The following is a 20,856-nucleotide window of genomic DNA, read 5'->3' as shown; positions in this document are numbered from 1 at the left end:
GTTGAACAGCTGATCTCCTCCCTCTAATATACCAGCTGGTCTGATGAGGCCCAGGTGTTCACAATCCAGGAAGGCGTGGACCGAGGGCGTGAACCCGCCACAGGGCTCGCAAAATCGCTAGCCCGACGTCCCGGAGCTAGCGATATCTCCGGTCGGGCGACCAAAATCTATCTCAGCCCCGCCCGTCGGGCTATATGATAACCCAACAGGCGGGGCTGAGCCATGAGTTCCACCCTGGCAAAACAGGGGAGAGAAGGAGAGAGGGGGAGAGAGAGGGAAAAAGAGAGGAGGGCTAGGAGTGGAGAGATTCTGATCAGCACCTGGCTGATCCTGCAGGTCGTGACATGCTTGGTACAGACTCATGGTACATGGTAAATGGCCTGCATTTGTATAGCGCTTTTCTAGTCCCTAAGGACCCCAAAGCGCTTCACACTACATTCAGTCATTCACCCATTCACACACACATTCACACACTGGCGATGGCAAGCTACATTGTAGCCAGATTATGTACGGAAATTAAAGAAGACCTTATTAGCATGTTTGTCAAAATGTGGACTATTTAGTGTTGTTGTTGTTGTTGTTTTTATGTAATTACTTATCAAATTTAATTACCAGTTATCCCTAAACATTTGAACCAGTGATAATCAGAGACGGTGATCAAAGATCATCAAAGATGGTGTGTCCACTGTGAGCGACCATCTTTGAACAGAGGCGGGGCTTACGACACCAACTCTCTGCCATCTATAATCCAGTTTTGAGATCCCTTCCCAGACGCCTTAACGCCCACTCACATCCTGGGCCATCTGACCTCAGGACATCACATGATAAGGTGGGGCCAGGTTTCACAATGAACACACCCGAAACTCTGGCTGATTGGGACCCACGCCCAGTTTCACACCTTGGCTCAGGCGATTAGAGGATCATCAGGGGGTCCTTTTGTCCCTCTGTGGGGGGGAAACTCCCACTGGGTTTATATCTGGGACTCTCCACCATTTGACCTTAGAACTGAAGAAGCTTCTTGGATGAGAGGTGAAACGTCTTCAAGCAACTTAAAGAAGTCCAGACGCTTTTCTTTGCAAGCTCCTTTGACTTGTACAAAATGTTTCTGCACCATGTTTTTTGAAATGTATATTTGTTATTTACAACCGGTTCGATCCTGGTCGTTGTGTCCTTGGGCAAGACACTTTACCCTACCGCCTACTGGTGTTGGCCAGAGGGGCCGATGGTGCGATATGGCAGCCTCGCTTCTGTCAGTCTGTCCCAGGGCAGCTGTGGCTACAACCATAGCTGCCTCCACCAGTGAATGTGAGAGTGAATGAATAGTGGAATTGAAAAGGACTTTGAGGGTCTCAAAAAGCGCTATATAAATGCAATCCATTATTATTATTATTATTATTATTATTATTATTATTAAGCAGAGAAGCCCAGACCTCCTTCTCCCCAGACACTTTCTCCAGCGTGTCCTGGGTCTGCCCTGGGACCTCCACCCAGTGGGACATGCCCGGAATACCTCACCCAGGAGGCACCCAGGAGGCATCCTTGTCAGATGCCCGAACCACCTTAACTGGCTCATTTTGATGTGGAAGCATAGCGGCTCTACTTTGAACCCCTCCCGGATGGCTGACCGCAATCTTGTTCTTTCACTACCCAAAGCTCATGTCCTTAGGTGAAGGTGGGGATGTAGATCGGCCGGTAAATTGAGAGCTTGGCTTTTACACTCAGCTCTCTCTTCAGCACAACAGACTGGTACAGCGTCCGCATCACTGCAGCCAATCCATCTGTCGATCTCCCCTCACTTGTGAACAAGACCCGAGATACTTAAACTCCTCCACTTGGGGCAGTAACTTGTCCGTTACCCAGAATGGGCACTCTACCCTTTCCCAGCTAAGGACCACGGCCTCAGACTTGGGTGTCCTGATTCTCATTCCTGCCGCATCGCACTCAGCTGCCACAAGAACGAATGAATGAGCTCAAAGGAATTATTATGGACAAGTGATTTTAATCCAAAATGTCAGCACTAACAAACAAGAAATACGCTGTGCTGTTATTGTCTTTTGTGTGTGTGTGTGTGTGTAGGTAGGCCGAAAAGCACTGCACTGGGCAGCAGGAGCTGGGAATGAACAGGCTTTGCGTCTCCTACTGGAGCATGATATGGACATTAATGAGACTGACAGTGTAAGTAAACTTGAACTGATACAAGAACAATTTCTCACTTCCTTAGTTACAAAATTCCTTTGTAAGTTCAAGGGGGAAGCTGAAAGGGGATTGTATTCTGTTACAGATGTGGATAAAGACAGCGGCACACACCTGTTCCTGTTACAGTTTGGTTCGGTGCATTCATAGTTGGAACATTGTGGGGTTGTCGGCATAGGCTAGTCTGTGCATGCATGCAGATGTTGCGCTCCTTCCCTACTAGTCTCGCAAACGTGGTAACGATAACACGCCCATAACACCATTCCTTGATATGGGGAATAACTCACTGTGGATTTGTATTGTTGCTGAAGTTATTTTACCCTGGGTTTTGCTGTCAGTCTCATACATCTAGGACACTAATTAACACTAATTAAATTGATATTTAGTTCATAATGGGTAGTGACATTTTTAGAATAGTTAGAATTATAGCTAGTAGCTTTGTCTGTGAATAGCCCTACAGCCATATCCTGCTTGTAAGCCCATGTGTACAATAAGAATTCAGTAATCTAACAGTTAGCTAAAAAACATGCCTTCAGTTGAAATGGTTGAGGGTAGTTCCCATACTCACCTGACATGCTCGAATCCACTGTGTCTTCCAATGAGCAGCCACACCAATGTTTGCCAAAGTTGTTCAACTGGTAGTCATACATCAGTATTCCCCTGCATTGGTTCTGGTTTTCAGGGGGTACCATCAGTTGTCAGACACTGGGGGTCATTTGGCTGTCTGTTTTCTCTGTATTATTGTAGGGTCTTTACCTTTAAATATAAAGTGACTTGCAGCAACTGGTTATGTGATTTGGCACTATATGAATAAAACTGAATTGAAAATAGAATTGCTATACCTTGTGAAAACCATCATTTAACATAATCTTAGAGAAATTTGACAATGATGGGTTTGTTATGCTGTCTGTGCATGCAAAGAGCCAAAGTTGTGTTAGCAACATAATGCAGTTGTTTCTGTCCTGGATGCAGTTTCCATCTTACTGTCACGGTCTTGTCCTTTTTGTGCAATAAGAATAATAGCAATGTACATATACAAACTGTGGACTGTGCCACTATTTTCGTCCTCCAGCACACACTAAATTCAGCTGATTGTAGCGCAAGTGCAACTGGAATCGATAGGCAGGCAGACTAAATTCCAAGGAATTAAACTACTGGGAACCAGTCTTCTAATAGAACCGGTTTTTGATTCCCATTCCTATGTCAGACATTTTTCTCTGTGTTCTGATTCATTAGTTTGTAAATATCGTCCACAGTTTGGGATGAATGCTCTGCTTCTGGCATCCTGGTTTGGTCACCTAAACATCCTACAGATCCTGGTGTCCTGTGGAGCCAAGCTCAACTCTGAAAACAAAGTAAGAGCTGCCATATTTCATTGAACTGTTAAAAAATCTGAATTTAACAGGGTTTCTTTTTTTTTTATTGGGTTGCAATGCAACTTATTTATAACAAGGTTATTGTCTTGACCTGATATCCTTTTCATCTTAGGATGGTCTGAATATGCTGCACTGTGCTGCTCAGCGAGGACACATCAGAGTATTGGAGTTCATCTTGGCGCACCTAGAAGGCATCAGTCTAGATGGAGTTGAAAAGGTGACGGACTACTAGCTTTACAGAGCAATTTTGTACTAACTGAGTCATAAAAAGAACAAACACTTCCTTTCTTTTCTCATCTCCTAGCAAAAAATTATTTGCGCAAAATACACTGCCCCCCAAAAAGGAACATTTTCAAAACATAAAATCATGTTGGATATCTATACTGATATGGACTAAGTAATGTGCTAGGAATAAAGGATGCCACGTCACTTAATGGAGTGGAAGTGAAAGTCAAAATATAAAAAATGATGCCCTCACATATTATTTTTTCAGTGGTGTAAAACTTGTTCAGAAAGTTTTAGCAGTTAAATATAATCCTACTGTGGTGGACCACTGGAGGCTCGACTCACACCCAGTTCTGAGGAAGTGTTGTTGCTGTGTTTTGGAGGGAAAAGTATTCAATTGTGTGGTAATGAGTAATACATGAGGAGTGTTAGTCAAGAGCCCTCGTGTCGCCTGTGTTTACCTCCACATTGGTGACCCCTGACTCAAGCATGCTGCAGCCTGATGGTGGCACCGGCTCCGCTCTGGATGCATCAGCGGCTGCCAGACCTCTGCCTCCTGCTGCAGCTGCCTTTGCTGTGGCGCTTGAGCTGCCGGACTTTTGGCTTCACGATCCCCCGTCGTGGTTCGTGCACATGGAGGCTTAGTTCGCTCTTCGTGGCATCTTGGCTGACGACGACACGAAATATCACTATGTGGTGGCCTTGCTCGACCCGCTAGCCACCCGTCGTGCATTGACTCTCCTCTGGGACCCAAGGGAAATACACCGCCCTTAAGGACCTGCTTCTTCGGCGCTATGCCCTTTTTGACGCAGAGCGAGCCGAAAAGCTCCTCTCCCTCTCAGGCCTGGGTGGCGGTACGGCTCTGGAACTGATGGAGCACATGCTATCCTTGCTTGGACTGGACAACAGGGGATTCCTCTTCGCTCTTCGCCCACATCTTCTTCCGACAGCTGCCGGTAGCCGTGAGAGCCAGCCTCGCCAACTCTCCGCTCCTGGGTGCGAACGATTATCGCTCCCTGGCTGAGGTAGCGGATCGTATTCTCCTGCCTCGCCGGCGGCACCTTCCACTTCCCCGCCGACCTGCCCCGGAGCATCCCACCCTTTGCTTATGGCAGAGATCGTGGCGCAGCGGCGCCGTGGACAGGACCTCTGTTTCTACCATCAGCGTTTTGGCGCCAGAGCGGGCCGCTGCCTGCTGCCTCATGCTTTTCCGTCCCCGGGACACGGGCCCCGCCAGCACACAGTAGCGGCCGCGACCGCTGGTGACAAAGAAAAACGGCTCTTCATAGAAGACTCGCGGTCCAGGAGATGTTTCCTGGTCAATTAGCTCTAGATTCCCTTCCAAATTCGACCCCTTCCAGTTTGCCTACTGGCAAACTCACTCCATTGAGGATGCCATCTCCTTGGCTCTGTACCGGAACCTTGCACACCTGGAGAAGAATACCATCATCCCACAGCATCTGGTAGGCAAACTGGGAGACCTAAGCTTTAGCCCATCACTTTTGAATCCGGTACAAAGCGCTTTGAGTGCTTTACTACTTAGCTGACCAGATCAACATCCCAGAAATTTTATTTAGTTGATGCTATAGTCAGATTAAGTGTTTCCTTACATGTTTGAGCAGTGTATAAGCAGTATATCAATAAATCAAGCTGAAAATGAATGGAATTTTTATTATATGGATATTAATGGAATTATTATATCTTGTTTGTAATAATAATAATACTAATGCATACTTTATTGATCCCTGTGGGGAAATCCCGCTCTGCATTTAACCCATTCACTCAGTGAAGCACTCAGTGAAGCACTCAGTGAAGCACTATTGTATACACTATATGTAACATATGTGTATGTCTTTCTGCTCAGTCAGGGAAGACAGCTCTACACCTAGCTGCTGAACATGGACAGCTTGAAGCAGTTGAATTTCTGATTGGAATGGGTTACATGCCTGGTTTGAAGGACAAGGTACACACACACACACACACACACACACACACACACACACACACACACACACACACACACACAACCCCGTTCAGCTATCTTAGTGAGGACCTTCATTGACATAATGCTTTCCCTAGCCCCTTACCCTAACCATTAAATATGAATGCCTAACCCTAACCCTTACCCTAAACCTAAACATAACCTAATTGTAACCCTGACACTAAAACCACATTTTGAGCCTCAAAAATGCCTTGAAATGCCTTCAAATTTGTGAGGACCAGGTTGTGTGTCCTCACAAGTGACTGTTGGTTCTCACAAGTATAGCAGAATGCAGATTTCGGTCCTCACAAAGATAGCTAGACATGGACACACATACACACACTTTGAATCAGCAGATGTGTTTAGCCATACAAGCAGAAGCTGTGCAAAAAAGCTTTGTTAGGCTCTCCCATACTTCTGCCAAGGTAATTTGTGCTGAGCAGCAGCCAGCATTTCAGAGTTTTGAAACTGACTTGAAAAGATGTGTTGAAATGTTTATAAAAACAAGGCCAAGTGAGAACCATGACTATTTACATTGTAGATTCTCAATGAAGGCATCAGAACTATGAATGAACACACATGGAATTATGAAGTAAACGAAAAAGTGAGAAATAACTCAAAACATTTTTTATATTGTATATTTTCATTCAGATCAAAACAGCCACCCTTTGCTTTAATTACTGCTTTGCACACTGTTGGCATTCTCTGGACGAGCTTCATGTGGTCATTACCTGAAATGGTTTTCCAACAGCCTTGAAGGAGTTCCCAGAGATGCTGAGCACTTGTTGGTCCTTTTGCCTTCACTCTGCGCTCCATCTCATCCCAAACCATCTCCACTAAGTTTAGGTCAGGTGACTGTAGAGGCCAGGCCATTTGGTGCAGCGCACCATCACTGTCCTTCTTGGTCAGATAGCCCTTACACAGCCTGGAGGTGTGTGAAAAATAAATGATGGTCTAACTAAACGCAAACTGGATGTGATTTGTGTATATATATATATATGTATATATATATATATATATATATATATTAGTTATTATATATTGTTATGTCTGGATTACAGAAAGAAAACACGCCTATGCACCTAGCAGCAAGGAAAGGGCACGCAGAGATCCTACAGAAGATCCTAGAGACTGGTGTCAGTGTGGATAAAAGGAATATAGTAAGTATGATGATGAGCCTGTACACTTAAAGGGGTATGTTCAGAAACATTTACGAATCCTTCTCTTTTGTACATGTTTATTCATTTTAAGCGGTATAAATTACATTTTCTATCAGCCCACAGTGAAAAACCCATAATGACGATGTTAAAACGTGTCTTAGTAAATCTAGAATATTTCTTAAAAAACACAAACCAACATTTTTTAAAAACATGTCAGAAATACTACTCTCACTAGATGCGGAGAAGGCCTTTGACAGGTCGAGTAGGTTTCCTCTTCTCGACCCTGTCAAAGTTTGGCATAGGCCCTAATTATATTTCCCTTGCTAAGCTGCTTTACACAAAACCTCGGTTAACACAAATAATATAACTTCTAGTCCTTTCCTCCTCCACCGCTCTACAAGACCAGGGTGCCTTCTGTCCCCATTGCTATTTGCACTTGTCATAGAACCTCTCGCCATTCAATTACGCTCTACAAAGGATTATAAAGGAATAAGGAGATTTGGTGTAGAACATAAGGTGTCTCTCTGTGCCAAAAATTCTGACAGTTTTAACTGAATTTGGGAAAATTTCTGGATACAAAATCAACCTAACAAAAAGCATATTGTTTCCTGTTAGTTCTTTAGAAAAGTTAGATAGCGCTACATTGACTTTGTTTCCTTTTACCGTCTCAAATACTTTCAAATATCTTGGAATAACTGTAACCCGTGAATTCTCTGGCCTTTTCAAACTTAATTTTATTAATTTATACCATCAAACTGAACAGAACTTGGAAAGACTGTCTAAACTGCCCATCTCGCTTGCTGGACGAGTAAATATCATTAGGATGAGCACTTTACCCAAATTTTTATTTTTGTTTCAATGTATCCCAATATTGATCACAAAAACCTTTTTTAAGAAAATAGACCAGTTAATCTCTCAGTTTATCTGGAACAAGAAGACACCCAGAATAAAAAAGATATTTCTCCACAGAGCCAAGATTACAGGAGGAATGGGGTTGCCTTGCTTTCAGCTCTGTTATTGGGCCTGTAACATACGTTGTATGTCATTCTGGGGTGGGGAACATAGACCTGATTGGGAACGGATGGAAAGTTTGACTTTTTTCTCTAATACTCTTAAATCTTTGGTTCATTCAAACTCAGATCTGGGTAAGCATAAATGTAAAAATCCGGTAGTGTCTGACTCACTAAAAGTTTGGTCTCAAATTAGAAAGCATTTTCATTGGCGTCAATGTTCAATCTTTACACCATTAATCCATAATCAAGCATACACATTGTTCTCAGGATCCACATTCCAGTTATGGACTTCCAAAGGGATACACACAATCAAGGATCTGTTTATTGATAATCTCTTTCCTTCGTTTCAACAACTTCAGCAAAAACTTTCCATAGAAAATGATTTTTTCAAGTATTTACAAATACGTCATTTTATTAAAGAAACGTTTCCATCCTTTCCCAATGAACCACAAAAGCTAGTTTCAGATGATCTGTTCCCGATGAACCCGCTAAAGAAAGGAGCTATTTCCAGGATCTACAACCAACTTTCGCAAATAGACAGTACAACTACATTGGATCACTTGAGAAACAGTTGGAGTGAGGAACTGGGTACTAACATCACTGAAGATCAATGGACCAAAGCACAAGAACTGGTTCACTCCACTTCTGTCTGCTGCAGGCACGGACTGCTACAATTTAAGGTCCTGCACAGACTCCATCTGTCTAAACTGAAGGTTTCAAGGATGTTTCCAGGGGCTGACTCAAGATGTGATCGATGTGGCCAGAATTCTGCCTCACTGTGTTTGGACATGTCCCAGCATCGCCACCTACTGGTCTAAAATATTTAAAACATTGTCTGATATTTTTAAAAAAACAGCTCCCCCCAGACCCAGTAATGGCACTTTTTGGTGTAGCTACAGTTAAATACTTAAATGACAAACAAATTCATGTTTTGAGCGTTAAAACATTGCTTGCAAGACGCCTTATACTTCTGAATTGGAAAAATAAAGCCCCCCCAACTCACTCTGCTTTGTTAAGAGACACAATGTATCATTTACAGTTGGAGAAAATTAAGTTTTCATTGAGAGATCATGTTAAACGGTTTTACGTAATTTGGCAGCCCTTTATAGATTACTTTAATAAGTAAGCTGGGAGGGATGGCCTCCTCCCATATCTGCTCCAAGTTTATATATATTGGTCTGGGCAGGTGTATTGTTCTTTTTTTCCCCTCTCTCTCTTTCTCCTTTTTTTGTTTTTTTTTGTTTTGTTTTTTTGTATATATATACTCATTTAGGTATATAAATATGTATGTATAGACATAGATGTGTGATTGTTTATATAATGGTAATTATATTTTATGTATGTTTCATGCTAATAAGAAAAATAATAAAAAGATTAAAAAAACCATGTCAGAAATCTTTACATATGTTCTATTGATAAGTCTAATTTCCAACCTTATGAATGTATCCTGAAATAACGGCAGCATTGCTAGGAATTGCTTCTGCTGATTGTAGTTTCTTAAGGTAAACTATCCTTCAGCCTCATCCCACACACATGCTGGTTCAGTTTTCCACAAGAAATTCTGTTTGTTCTTTAGTTACTTCTGTTATTTTTACTAGTTAGTCAACAGACATATTACAAGGTTTACAATTATTGTAAGAAGTAGAAAATATACCCTATGCTTTTGTTAGACTCATTCCCATACACTCCCATGGAAACTCCCACACAGTTTCTAATATAAAATGTCTTAATGCATGCTCAAGCATCCAGGTAAGGAAATTTCAAAAAGTTGATTCTGTTCATCTGGATGTAGTGTTTTCAGTGGAAGAAATGTTTTGTCACTCATCCAAGGCACCTAAAAAAAGCTCCAGCCGATCCAGGAAAGAAGGTGAAACTGCCGTCTAAGCAAAAACCCTTAGTGATCCCGTATGTATCAGGAGTATCAGAACAATTGGGGTGATCGTGGCTCAAGAGTTGGGAGTTCGCCTTGTAATCAGAAGGTTGCCGGTTTGAGCCCCGGCTTGGACAGTCTCGGTCGTTGTGTCCTTGGGCAAGACACTTCACCCGTTGCCTACTGGTGATGGTCAGAGGGCCCGGTGGCGCCAGTGTCCGGCAGCCTCGCCTCTGTCAGTGTGCCCCAGGGTGGCTGTGGCTACACCGTAGCTGCCATTACCAGTGTGTGAATGTGTGTGTGTGACAGGATATGTAAAGCGCTTTGGGGTCCTTAGGGACTAGTAAAGTGCTATAAATACAGGCCAGGCCATAATTGAGACACATTTTTTTCTAAACACAGAGTTACTATGGCTTTTAAACCCAAAACACACTGTGCCAAAAATTGGTTCCACCAACACAAATAGAATAATATAGTGTTCGCTGTTAAGTGCCAGGAGGTTTGCCATGATTTGTACATCTGGGAAACCAAACAAGGTTGCATGGCAATTATCTTGGGGCAAGATAGTAACCCCAAGTTTCTCTCAGATGCATCCAGCGCGCGAAGAATGTGTGTGAACATTAGATAAAAAGGACTTACATAGAAAGCGCTATACAAATACAGGCCATTTACCATTTACCAAAGAGCATGTGCGAATGGGTGTGAGTGCATTTACCATTTACCGTTACCATGATAGTTTACTTGTTATGCACCCCTAAGAGTACCGAAGAAAGAGCCCATACATCTCTATGACAACCGTGTGCCCACCCCTGAAGCCACCCATTCTGCCATCCCAAACCAATCCCACCATCAAGAACAGCGTCCCACAGGGAGCAAGGCTTTGCAAGCCATAGACCCAGATGAACGGATGCCCCCCAGATCCAGCACCTCTGGACAGGGTGCAGGAAACAGGGTTGTTATAAAGGGTTTAACAGAAGTGTTGCATTAATTGTTTAGGAATTATAGAAATTTTTATACTCTTTTAAACCTTTGAGGCTCAAAAGCATTTGGATACATGGCTGCCAAGCAGTTTTGTGGCCATTTAAGACTTTTCCCATAATTATTCTATCAGTAATTAAGCAGAGATATAGAGATAAGTGTTGAACTTACATTTAGTAGATGTCCAGTGAAACCCTTTGTATGAGGTCCAAAGAGATGCTGACACAAGCGAAGGCTAAGATTGAACAAATTACAGAAATTGTAATTGCCAAAACACTTGTGTACCTAACTGTGTGTTGTGTTGCAGACCAGAGCAGCCTTATGATGTCCAGAACCTTAAAGAAGGGTGAATCCTATCAATCAGTGGGTCCTGCCACTGAAGCATTTTTCTTGTTTTCTTTTTAGCCATCCACTCACCCATTCAGGGTCATTGATGGGCTGGAGCCTATCTCACCTCCATGGGGAGAGATGCAGGGTATACCTTGAACAGTCTGCCAATCTGTTACAGTGCTAACACAGAGAGGCAGACAACCATTTACACTTGGCATTGGGTAGCTGTTTACTGGAACACTTAATATGAGTTTTAAGGAGATGTTGATGAAGCAACAGAAGCCATCATTAAATGAAAAACTAAATAAACATATCAGAGAGAGATTAAAAAGTTTTATGAGGAGCCAAAATAACATTTGGGACATTTTCAACCAGAAGGAATATACTAGCCAGCTCAGACAGTTTACAACAAGGTGTACACCACTGGTTACGCTCAAGAACAGGAAGACCAGATTTGAATTTGCCAAAAAATAAAAGAACTTTCACAGCATGGGGAAAAACTATTAGCAATGTTAGTTTATGTGGTTTCCTCAGTAAACTGGGTGAGGTAGCTGACTCCTAATCACAGCGATTTCTCTAGTTTCAAGTAGCCTGGCCCTTTGACCCAGGACCTGTTGGCCTTGCAAGACCCTTCTAAGCAAAAATGATTCCTACTCACCAAACTCTTGGGATCACTCAAGCATTTTGAACCTGAAAAAACACATTTCTTCATGCTTGTGAATAATAAGCTTTAAACTGTAAAAACCTTTGACCTTGATTGTACCTGTTGTATTGTGTTGTTGTAGGATGATCTCACACCATTGCACACGGCAGCTGACGGAGGTCACTATGAATGCGTTAGACTTCTGCTGGATTCTGGCTGTAATGTCAATGCACAAACTAATGTATGCTTGTTTACTTAAATATGCAATTCAAGAGTGGGTTGGCAGTGTTATTTTCATGAATTAATATTTATCTTCTGTCTGTAGAGAAAAATGAATGCTCTCCATTATGTGGCACAGCATGGTCATGACAGAGAGGCCAGCTTGCTGCTGAAGGCAGGAATCAATGTAGATGCTATAAACAATGTAAGCACTGTTAGCTATCTCCGGAAAAAAATAATTATGATAATTCTTTTAAAGTACCCATATGCAAAAGAAATAGAAGAAATTTATAAAAGACTTGCATAAGATTTGGCTTACTTCATATAAGGCTTATATGATTTACTCATGAAAGTGGCCACTTTCTCATTACTTTCATATATTGTTTTAGTAAGTATCCAAAACAAGTTTCATTTATATAATTTATCAAAGGATCTTATATCTGTTTTCACTCTTGTATGCTTTTCATACAAGTTTCACATAACACAAAGCTTTATAAGATTTATATATATCTTTTCCATATGGGTATTCTTACACAGTGGTATGTTAGCATGTTAGCATTTTGGTGCATAAAATGAAGAAGAAATCTAAAATTAGGCAGTAAACACTTGTAAACGTTTTAAAAGTTAATATCATAGAGAGCAGCTTTTTAATACCTGTTTCTCTTTGAAACAGCAACACTGCACACCACTCCACCTGGCTGTTTTCAACAATCACACAAAAGTTGTACGATTGCTTATCGATGCTGGCAGCAACCTGAATGCCACTGACATTGTAAGTACAAAGTTCCACAGCCACATGAACACAATGCATAATAAAATGTCCTATAATACAGTAATTTTACTTAATGGTTGTCTGTCATGTGGGCGACAGAGGCAGCAGACCGCACTACACATTGCCTCAGAACATGGCTGGCATGACCTGGCTGAGATGATGCTGATTTCTAGAGTTAGTCTCAGTCTAACTGATAAGGTACCACACACAGCTTCACACAGAATATTATGTACACTGCTCAAAACAATAAATGGAGTACTAAAGTCACACATCAGACCTTAAAAAATATTCATGTTACTTTGACGTACGTTTTGAAATTCATTGAAAACAAGAAGGGGTCAGGGGTCACAAAGGTCAGTGAAAACCATAATCATCAGCCTTTTGAAGGCTGGATGAGATGGTGGATGGTGGTGGGGGGATCTCCTCCCAGATTTGGATGAGGGATTCAGGTGTGTGAAACATGAGGGCCAGGCAGTGACATCAGTGTCTTCATCATTATATAATTGCCAGGTCACTGGGTATTGCCCTGCAACACAAACCCAGGACCGAGTGCATTAAGACAAGCTCTGAGGATTTCATCCCAGCAGTACAGGGTACTGTTGGCTAGCATGGTTAATGATAAAGGAGCTTTACACAACATAATTTACCAATTCAAACCTGCATACACGCAATTCTATCTAGCATTCACACTGCGATGAACTTTCAGCTCTGGCCTGTCTCCTACTATCTGCTCCTCACTCTTCAGACTGTGCTGGGAAACACAGGCTACGTCCACACTAAAATTTGAAAATGGCGTTTTTGTCTGAAAACGTTCCGCGTCCACACTATCGTTTTCAGTCGTTTTCACAGAGTTGTGCGTCCACATTGAAACAGCCGAAAACGCTTCCGTTCCAGTCCTGTGCATGCGTGAAACGCAAGAAGATTCGGCCTGCCTCATTTCCGTCTGCCATTTATTTACTTTTCCGGCTCTTTGAAACGTCGCGGCAAATGTTGAGGAAAAGCACCGAGTTTTTTAAATGGACTAACAATGAGGTGGAGTTGTTGCTGCGAGTAACACAAAAGTACAAAGTTGCAAAAGCGAGTGAGAGTTAAAGAATTTGAAGAAAAGCTCTGGAGCACGTACAGACTGATATTAATCTTTAATAGCGCTGTCAAAACTGAGAGCAAACAAAACAAACGCTGTATAATGCCCTCCGCTATCTTAGTTTGATTGGTCACATGACTGCATCACATCACTAAAATGTGTCATCGTTTTTGAAAAGGCTCGGGATTCGCTGTCCACACTGCAACACGAAAACGGCTTTGGATAGCGTTTTCAAAACGCTGCGTTTTCCTTCACCGAAAACGGCGTCTCAGTGTGGACATGGCCACAGTGTAACCTGGATGTGCTGCAGGTACTCTCTCATCAAACCAGTACTGACGAGGATATCAAAAAGCAATTCTAGGAGAGAATAATGGTCTGTCCCATCACCTGCAGAATCATTTACTTTATGGAGATTGTCTTGGAACTGTAAGAGCAGTTTGGCGAGGAAGAACAGCTAGCAGGTCCAGCGAGCATGTGGTGTGGAGGTTAGCTGGATAACTCAAAGTCAGTCAGTTAAATCGAACAACACATTTATTTGATGTTAGCAACATAAGACCATACAAGCCAAGTCTCCACGGCTCTACTCTGTCCGTACGTACATGTGCGGAGATGGGTAGTCACCGGCGCCAGCCCGTTACAAAGGTATGGTTTCTCTCAGAACAGACACACAAGCATGTAATGGCTGCCACACTATACTCACACACCCACTACGAGACTCCCCCAACTACTACAGTTGTTAAAAGTCCGCTTGTTCATTGTAACTGTTTATACTACGTTACCCATGATGCACCTCGGTATCTGTACTTCCGGTTGGGAACGTGTTCAGCGCAGTTCTGCACAGATGAGAGGTGTGTCGGAGGATAACGTATTTACTTGCATTCCTGTATGACCACACACACCCATATACACACTCACACCCCCTTTACCTGCATGTGAATACTGTAATGCCTCCCTACCAACGCTGTACATCCTGTTGATGTCATCTGCCACCTCCTTAGTAAAGTAGGGCAACCCCCTCTAGTGGTGCTATAACACAGTAAGGTTTGTCTTGGAACGTCTTCAGTACACCTGTTTGATTTGCACCAAAAAAAGGTGAAATTAATTGATTCACTTACACTTCCGAAGACGACAGCTTGATATCCGTAAAGTTTAACTTGTGGTTGATGATCAAGTGTTCCTTTACTTTTTTGAGCTGTGTATTTCACATTGTACACTAACAAATAAAAACAGTTTTCAGTTGGTGCATTGATCCTTCTATATCATATTAATTAAGATCTTTGTTACGCTAGTCTTAAGTAGAATATTTATCTTTTTTCACACCATTTGAAACCTTGATGCGTAGTTCACTTTTTCTTTGTCCGGACAAAGTTAATCTTGTAGCACAGCATCATGATAACTGTTTTAGTATAGATTCAGATCTATGACACTCATAGCTGTGTCTTCTAACAAAGCAATGCTTTTCTGGCCATCTAATGTACACAGCAGGGAAAAACATGTCTGGAAGTGGCAGCAAGAGGAAACCATGTCGTCCTGGTGGACATGATAATTAAAGCTGACCGTTTTTCTAAATGGGAGAAGGTAAGTGTTGCTAACGCTATATTAATACTAAATACACTCTCCTTATATGAAATCTGTGCTCATATTCGATAAATACATTTTCACTCTTTTCCAGCGTATCAGCACCCATGTCCTGTTGAGTTTTTCACATTATATACATATTAATTGTTTTGGATTTTGTAATAAAAAAAAAATCCTGGCATACAGGCATAGTTATAAAGAACGAGAACAACTCAGAGCATACACTATGACTAGGTCTCCAAGATGCTTAAAACATAAGAAATCAGGAAGGGGCATGTAAAGGAATTTCTTTTACTTATGTATTAATCACATTATTTTATTGTATGATGCCTTGGTGCCACTGGATTTTAACATGTCTCACACTCATACAGTAAGACAAATGGTGGGGGTGTAGTAAGGAAGTTGGGGGAAGCAGACGACTCCACAGGAAGAGTCTTTTGTGTCTTTGAGGACTCTGGGAGGCAGCAAGGGAGTGTGAAACAGCTGTGTACTGCCTTTTGTTCCTGGAGATATTTAACTGAGAGCCATGCTGGGCTCAGACTCTGCTGACCGTCTGTCCCGCGGTCATGCAGGGACTTCATCAAGCTTGGTTGTCTGTTCTTTGTGTGTTTGATTAAAGAATGTTAGCTACCGCTCACCGCTCGTCTGCAGGCTTTATTTAAATGGAAAACTTCCACAACAGCCAACAAAAAGCTTTTTGCTAAAAAAAAGATTCAGAGCAGAAGTTTTTTGCACTGCATTTTAAAATGAAAACATATTGCATTTATTTACAATTAAAGACACAGAGCAGAAAGTGTGTTACTGTTTTACATCCACAGACACACAAGAAAAGAAGCAGGCAACATGAGGTCAAGTTATGGCAATTTTATTTGTGCATTTCAGTTTTTAAAAAACAAGCAAACGTCCCAAGAAGAAGGATGGGGTGAAAGAAAGGTGGAGATTTTAACATTAGGAGGAAGAAACTATTGATGCTGCTGAGTCAGTTCTTTCTCAGCAGTCTGCTCCAGAATCCCCTCCTGTCCTCAGCTTGCTTTTCTTTTTCTTTTGCCTTCAGTTCGTTTAAGGTCTTGTTGAGCTGCTCCTCGGCATCTTTAAATTTTTCTTTCAGCTGCTGTTTGGCCAGTTTCCCTTTGTGTTTGAGGAGCTCTTTAGCTTCCTTTTTGTGCTTTCGCATTTCTTTCAGTGCGTCTTTGCAGTCTTTCTTGGTCACCGTCATTTCTTTCTTGAATACCTTCACCTCAATTTTCTCTTCTGCAAGTTCTTCTTGCACTTTCATCAGTTCCTTCTTCATGTTTTCAGTGTGACTCTTTGTATCTTCCATTTCTTTCTTTGCTTCCTGTATTTTAATTTTCTCTTCCTCCAACACTTTTTGAGCTTCCAACAATTCTTTCTTCAAATTTTCAATCTCATTTTCTGCCTCATCTTTACGTCTTTTCTCCTCTTCAAGTTGTTGCTTTACATGCAGTAATTCCTTCCTTAGTGTTTCAGCTTCAGCTGTTACATTTGCAGCTTCTTGAGTTGCCAACTGCATTTTCTTTTTTCCCTCTTCAAAAGCTTCCTGCACCTCCTGTAATTCCTGCATCACATTTCCTGCCTCCTTCTTTGCAGTTTGATATTTATTGTTGGCTTCTTGTGCTGTGCTTTTCTCTTCCTCCAATGCTTTTTGAGCTTCCAACAGTTCTTTCTTCATCTTTTCATTCTCCTTTTCTGCCTGTTGTTTTCCCATCTTCTCTCCTTTAAGTTTGAGACCCACATGCAGTAATTCCTGCAATACTACATCAGTTTCAAACTTTGAATCTTTAGCTTCTCCTCTTGATTTTTCTGCCTCTTCTTTTAATTTGATATTTTCAGCCTGTATCATTTGAAGTTCTTCTTGCAGGTTAATCAGCTGTACTGAATTGTGAGGTGAAGCACTCGCCGATCCTCTTCTCGTTCTCCCTCGATTCATTTTGGCCTTTTAAACAAAGGAGCCAACGTTTTGTAGAGGAGTGAAGTGAAGTTTTCGATGTTTCTTCGTCAACTGTCGTTTGTCCTGCACAGAGATGCTGCTGTAGATGTGTCTCTAGCTGTGTCTGGATACAATGAAACATGCTGTAACTAAGTGCTTGTGTTGCACAGTTCTACTAAACATTCCATTTCATGCATGCTCCGCCCACATGGTCAGGAATGTCAGGTGCTGCATCGCCAAAGGCTGCTCCCGTTGCCTAGCAATAACAGCTGTTTACTTTTGGGGTCTGGTTCATTATTTAATAAAGAAAACATGTCCAAGTATTGGGTGCTGAGGCTCAGCGCATATTCTAGCCTGCTGTGTGGGTGGGCAGCTAGAAATCACTGGTGGGCAACATGAGTGAGGAGAAAACTGGAGCAGCCAAGCAGGGAGCTGCAGGTTGCTGGTTTGAGTCTCTGTTCAGATGCTGGTGTCTCCTCTCTCTGAGATGTCTGCAAACAGTCCCAGATAAAACAATAAGGATAATAAACAAACACGTGACTAAAATAACAGTTATGACTCTGATGTGTTTCATGTGTAGCAGGATGGCCTCTATACAGCAGTCGCTGCAAGCATCCACATCGCCACACTCACTTTTCTTTAAGCAGGCGTGCTGGGCTCCTCCTAAGGAAAGTTTGAAACTTCATTTCCTTCCTGCTGGTGAACTTTTTACCAAATATTTTCATCAAAGCTTCTCCATCACTGACAGGGATTGTTTGGATCTTCACACTCATCTCCACCAACCCTAAAAAATGAGTCTCACTTTGCTCATATAATGCCAGGAGTGTCTCCATATTCCACAAAAGTCTGTGCAAACATGTAACAGTATCCCATATTCATATGAATATTATTGATATTATAACAAAAGCTGTCACCAACACAATTGTCCCAAGTGCTTTTTTATTAGTTATTGCAAATGCTTGATTGCAGTTCTTGCTAGATGACAAAACCACGTATTAGGTTTAGAAGGAAATGACTTTTTCTACATGAGGTAAAGTTGGAGCTGTTTCCCCAAACTAAATTAAATCATCATTTGAAAAACTACAATCTGTATTTACTCTGAACATCTGTGTTAACATTTGAAATTGGAAACATGTAAGTGTAAGAAATCAGGAAGGGGCATGTATAGGAATTTCTTTTACTTATGTATTAATCACATTATTTTATTGTATGATGCCTTGGTGCCACTGGATTTTAACATGTCTCACACTCATACAGTAAGACAAATGGTGGGGGTGTAGTAAGGAAGTTGGGGGAAGCAGACGACTCCACAGGAAGAGTCTTTTGTGTCTTTGAGGACTCTGGGAGGCAGCAAGGGAGTGTGAAACAGCTGTGTACTGCCTTTTGTTCCTGGAGATATTTAACTGAGAGCCATGCTGGGCTCAGACTCTGCTGACCGTCTGTCCCGCGGTCATGCAGGGACTTCATCAAGCTTGGTTGTCTGTTCTTTGTGTGTTTGATTAAAGAATGTTAGCTACCGCTCACCGCTCGTCTGCAGCTTTATTTAAATGGAAAACTTCCACAACAGGCAAAAAAAAAGCTTTTTGCTAAAAAAAAGATTCAGAGCAGAAGTTTTTTGCACTGCATTTTAAAATGAAAACATATTGCATTTATTTACAATTAAAGACACAGAGCAGAAAGTGTGTTACTGTTTTACATCCACAGACACACAAGAAAAGAAGCAGGCAACATGAGGTCAAGTTATGGCAATTTTATTTGTGCATTTCAGTTTTTAAAAAACAAGCAAACGTCCCAAGAAGAAGGATGGGGTGAAAGAAAGGTGGAGATTTTAACATTAGGAGGAAGAAACTATTGATGCTGCTGAGTCAGTTCTTTCTCAGCAGTCTGCTCCAGAATCCCCTCCTGTCCTCAGCTTGCTTTTCTTTTTCTTTTGCCTTCAGTTCGTTTAAGGTCTTGTTGAGCTGCTCCTCGGCATCTTTAAATTTTTCTTTCAGCTGCTGTTTGGCCAGTTTCCCTTTGTGTTTGAGGAGCTCTTTAGCTTCCTTTTTGTGCTTTCGCATTTCTTTCAGTGCGTCTTTGCAGTCTTTCTTGGTCACCGTCATTTCTTTCTTGAATACCTTCACCTCAATTTTCTCTTCTGCAAGTTCTTCTTGTACTTTCATCAGTTCCTTCTTCATGTTTTCAGTGTGACTCTTTGTATCTTCCATTTCTTTCTTTGCTTCCTGTATTTTCATTTTCTCTTCCTCCAACACTTTTTGAGCTTCCAACAATTCTTTCTTCAAATTTTCAATCTCATTTTCTGCCTCATCTTTACGTCTTTTCTCCTCTTCAAGTTGTTGCTTTACATGCAGTAATTCCTTCCTTAGTGTTTCAGCTTCAGCTGTTACATTTGCAGCTTCTTGTGTTGCCAACTGCATTTTCTTTTTTCCCTCTTCAAAAGCTTCCTGCACCTCCTGTAATTCCTGCATCACATTTCCTGCCTCCTTCTTTGCAGTTTGATATTTATTGTTGGCTTCTTGTGCTGTGCTTTTCTCTTCCTCCAATGCTTTTTGAGCTTCCAACAGTTCTTTCTTCATCTTTTCATTCTCCTTTTCTGCCTGTTGTTTTCCCATCTTCTCTCCTTTAAGTTTGAGACCCACATGCAGTAATTCCTGCAATACTACATCAGTTTCAAACTTTGAATCTTTAGCTTCTCCTCTTGATTTTTCTGCCTCTTCTTTTAATTTGATATTTTCAGCCTGTATCATTTGAAGTTCTTCTTGCAGGTTAATCAGCTGTACTGAATTGTGAGGTGAAGCACTCGCCGATCCTCTTCTCGTTCTCCCTCGATTCATTTTGGCCTTTTAAACAAAGGAGCCAACGTTTTGTAGAGGAGTGAAGTGAAGTTTTCGATGTTTCTTCGTCAACTGTCGTTTGTCCTGCACAGAGATGCTGCTGTAGATGTGTCTCTAGCTGTGTCTGGATACAATGAAACATGCTGGAACTAAGTGCTTGTGTTGCACAGTTCTACTGAACATTCCATTTCATGCATGCTCCGCCCACATGGTCAGGAATGTCAGGTGCTGCATCGCCAAAGGCTGCTCCCGTTGCCTAGCAATAACAGCTGTTTACTTTTGGGGTCTGGTTCATTATTTAATAAAGAAAACATGTCCAAGTATTGGGTGCTGAGGCTCAGCGCATATTCTAGCCTGCTGTGTGGGTGGGCAGCTAGAAATCACTGGTGGGCAACATGAGTGAGGAGAAAACTGGAGCAGCCAAGCAGGGAGCTGCAGGTTGCTGGTTTGAGTCTCTGTTCAGATGCTGGTGTCTCCTCTCTCTGAGATGTCTGCAAACAGTCCCAGATAAAACAATAAGGATAATAAACAAACACGTGACTAAAATAACAGTTATGACTCTGATGTGTTTCATGTGTAGCAGGATGGCCTCTATACAGCAGTCGCTGCAAGCATCCACATCGCCACACTCACTTTTCTTTAAGCAGGCGTG

General features: G+C 41.9%; 1 protein-coding gene across 4 annotated transcripts in view; it reads left to right on the top strand.

The window, feature by feature from the left end:
* Window positions 1–20,856, top strand: part of ankdd1a (ankyrin repeat and death domain containing 1A) — a 37,476-nt gene that overhangs the window by 12,572 nt on the left and 4,048 nt on the right. For 3 of the 4 annotated variants that reach the window (XM_076887131.1, XM_076887128.1, XM_076887134.1), the window contains 10 exons: window positions 2,077–2,175; window positions 3,450–3,548; window positions 3,682–3,786; window positions 5,659–5,757; window positions 6,837–6,935; window positions 11,912–12,010; window positions 12,095–12,193; window positions 12,662–12,760; window positions 12,860–12,958; window positions 15,327–15,422. In XM_076887131.1, the coding sequence (XP_076743246.1) occupies window positions 2,077–2,175; window positions 3,450–3,548; window positions 3,682–3,786; window positions 5,659–5,757; window positions 6,837–6,935; window positions 11,912–12,010; window positions 12,095–12,193; window positions 12,662–12,760; window positions 12,860–12,958; window positions 15,327–15,422 (993 nt within the window). The remainder of the gene's footprint in view (window positions 1–2,076; window positions 2,176–3,449; window positions 3,549–3,681; window positions 3,787–5,658; window positions 5,758–6,836; window positions 6,936–11,911; window positions 12,011–12,094; window positions 12,194–12,661; window positions 12,761–12,859; window positions 12,959–15,326; window positions 15,423–20,856) is intronic. The other variant, XM_076887142.1, reaches the window with a different exon arrangement.

The sequence above is a fragment of the Maylandia zebra genome, linkage group LG1, assembly GCF_041146795.1.
Source record: "Maylandia zebra isolate NMK-2024a linkage group LG1, Mzebra_GT3a, whole genome shotgun sequence".
NCBI classification, from domain to species: Eukaryota; Metazoa; Chordata; class Actinopteri; order Cichliformes; family Cichlidae; genus Maylandia; species Maylandia zebra.
This window is presented reverse-complemented; position numbering and strand designations above follow the sequence as displayed.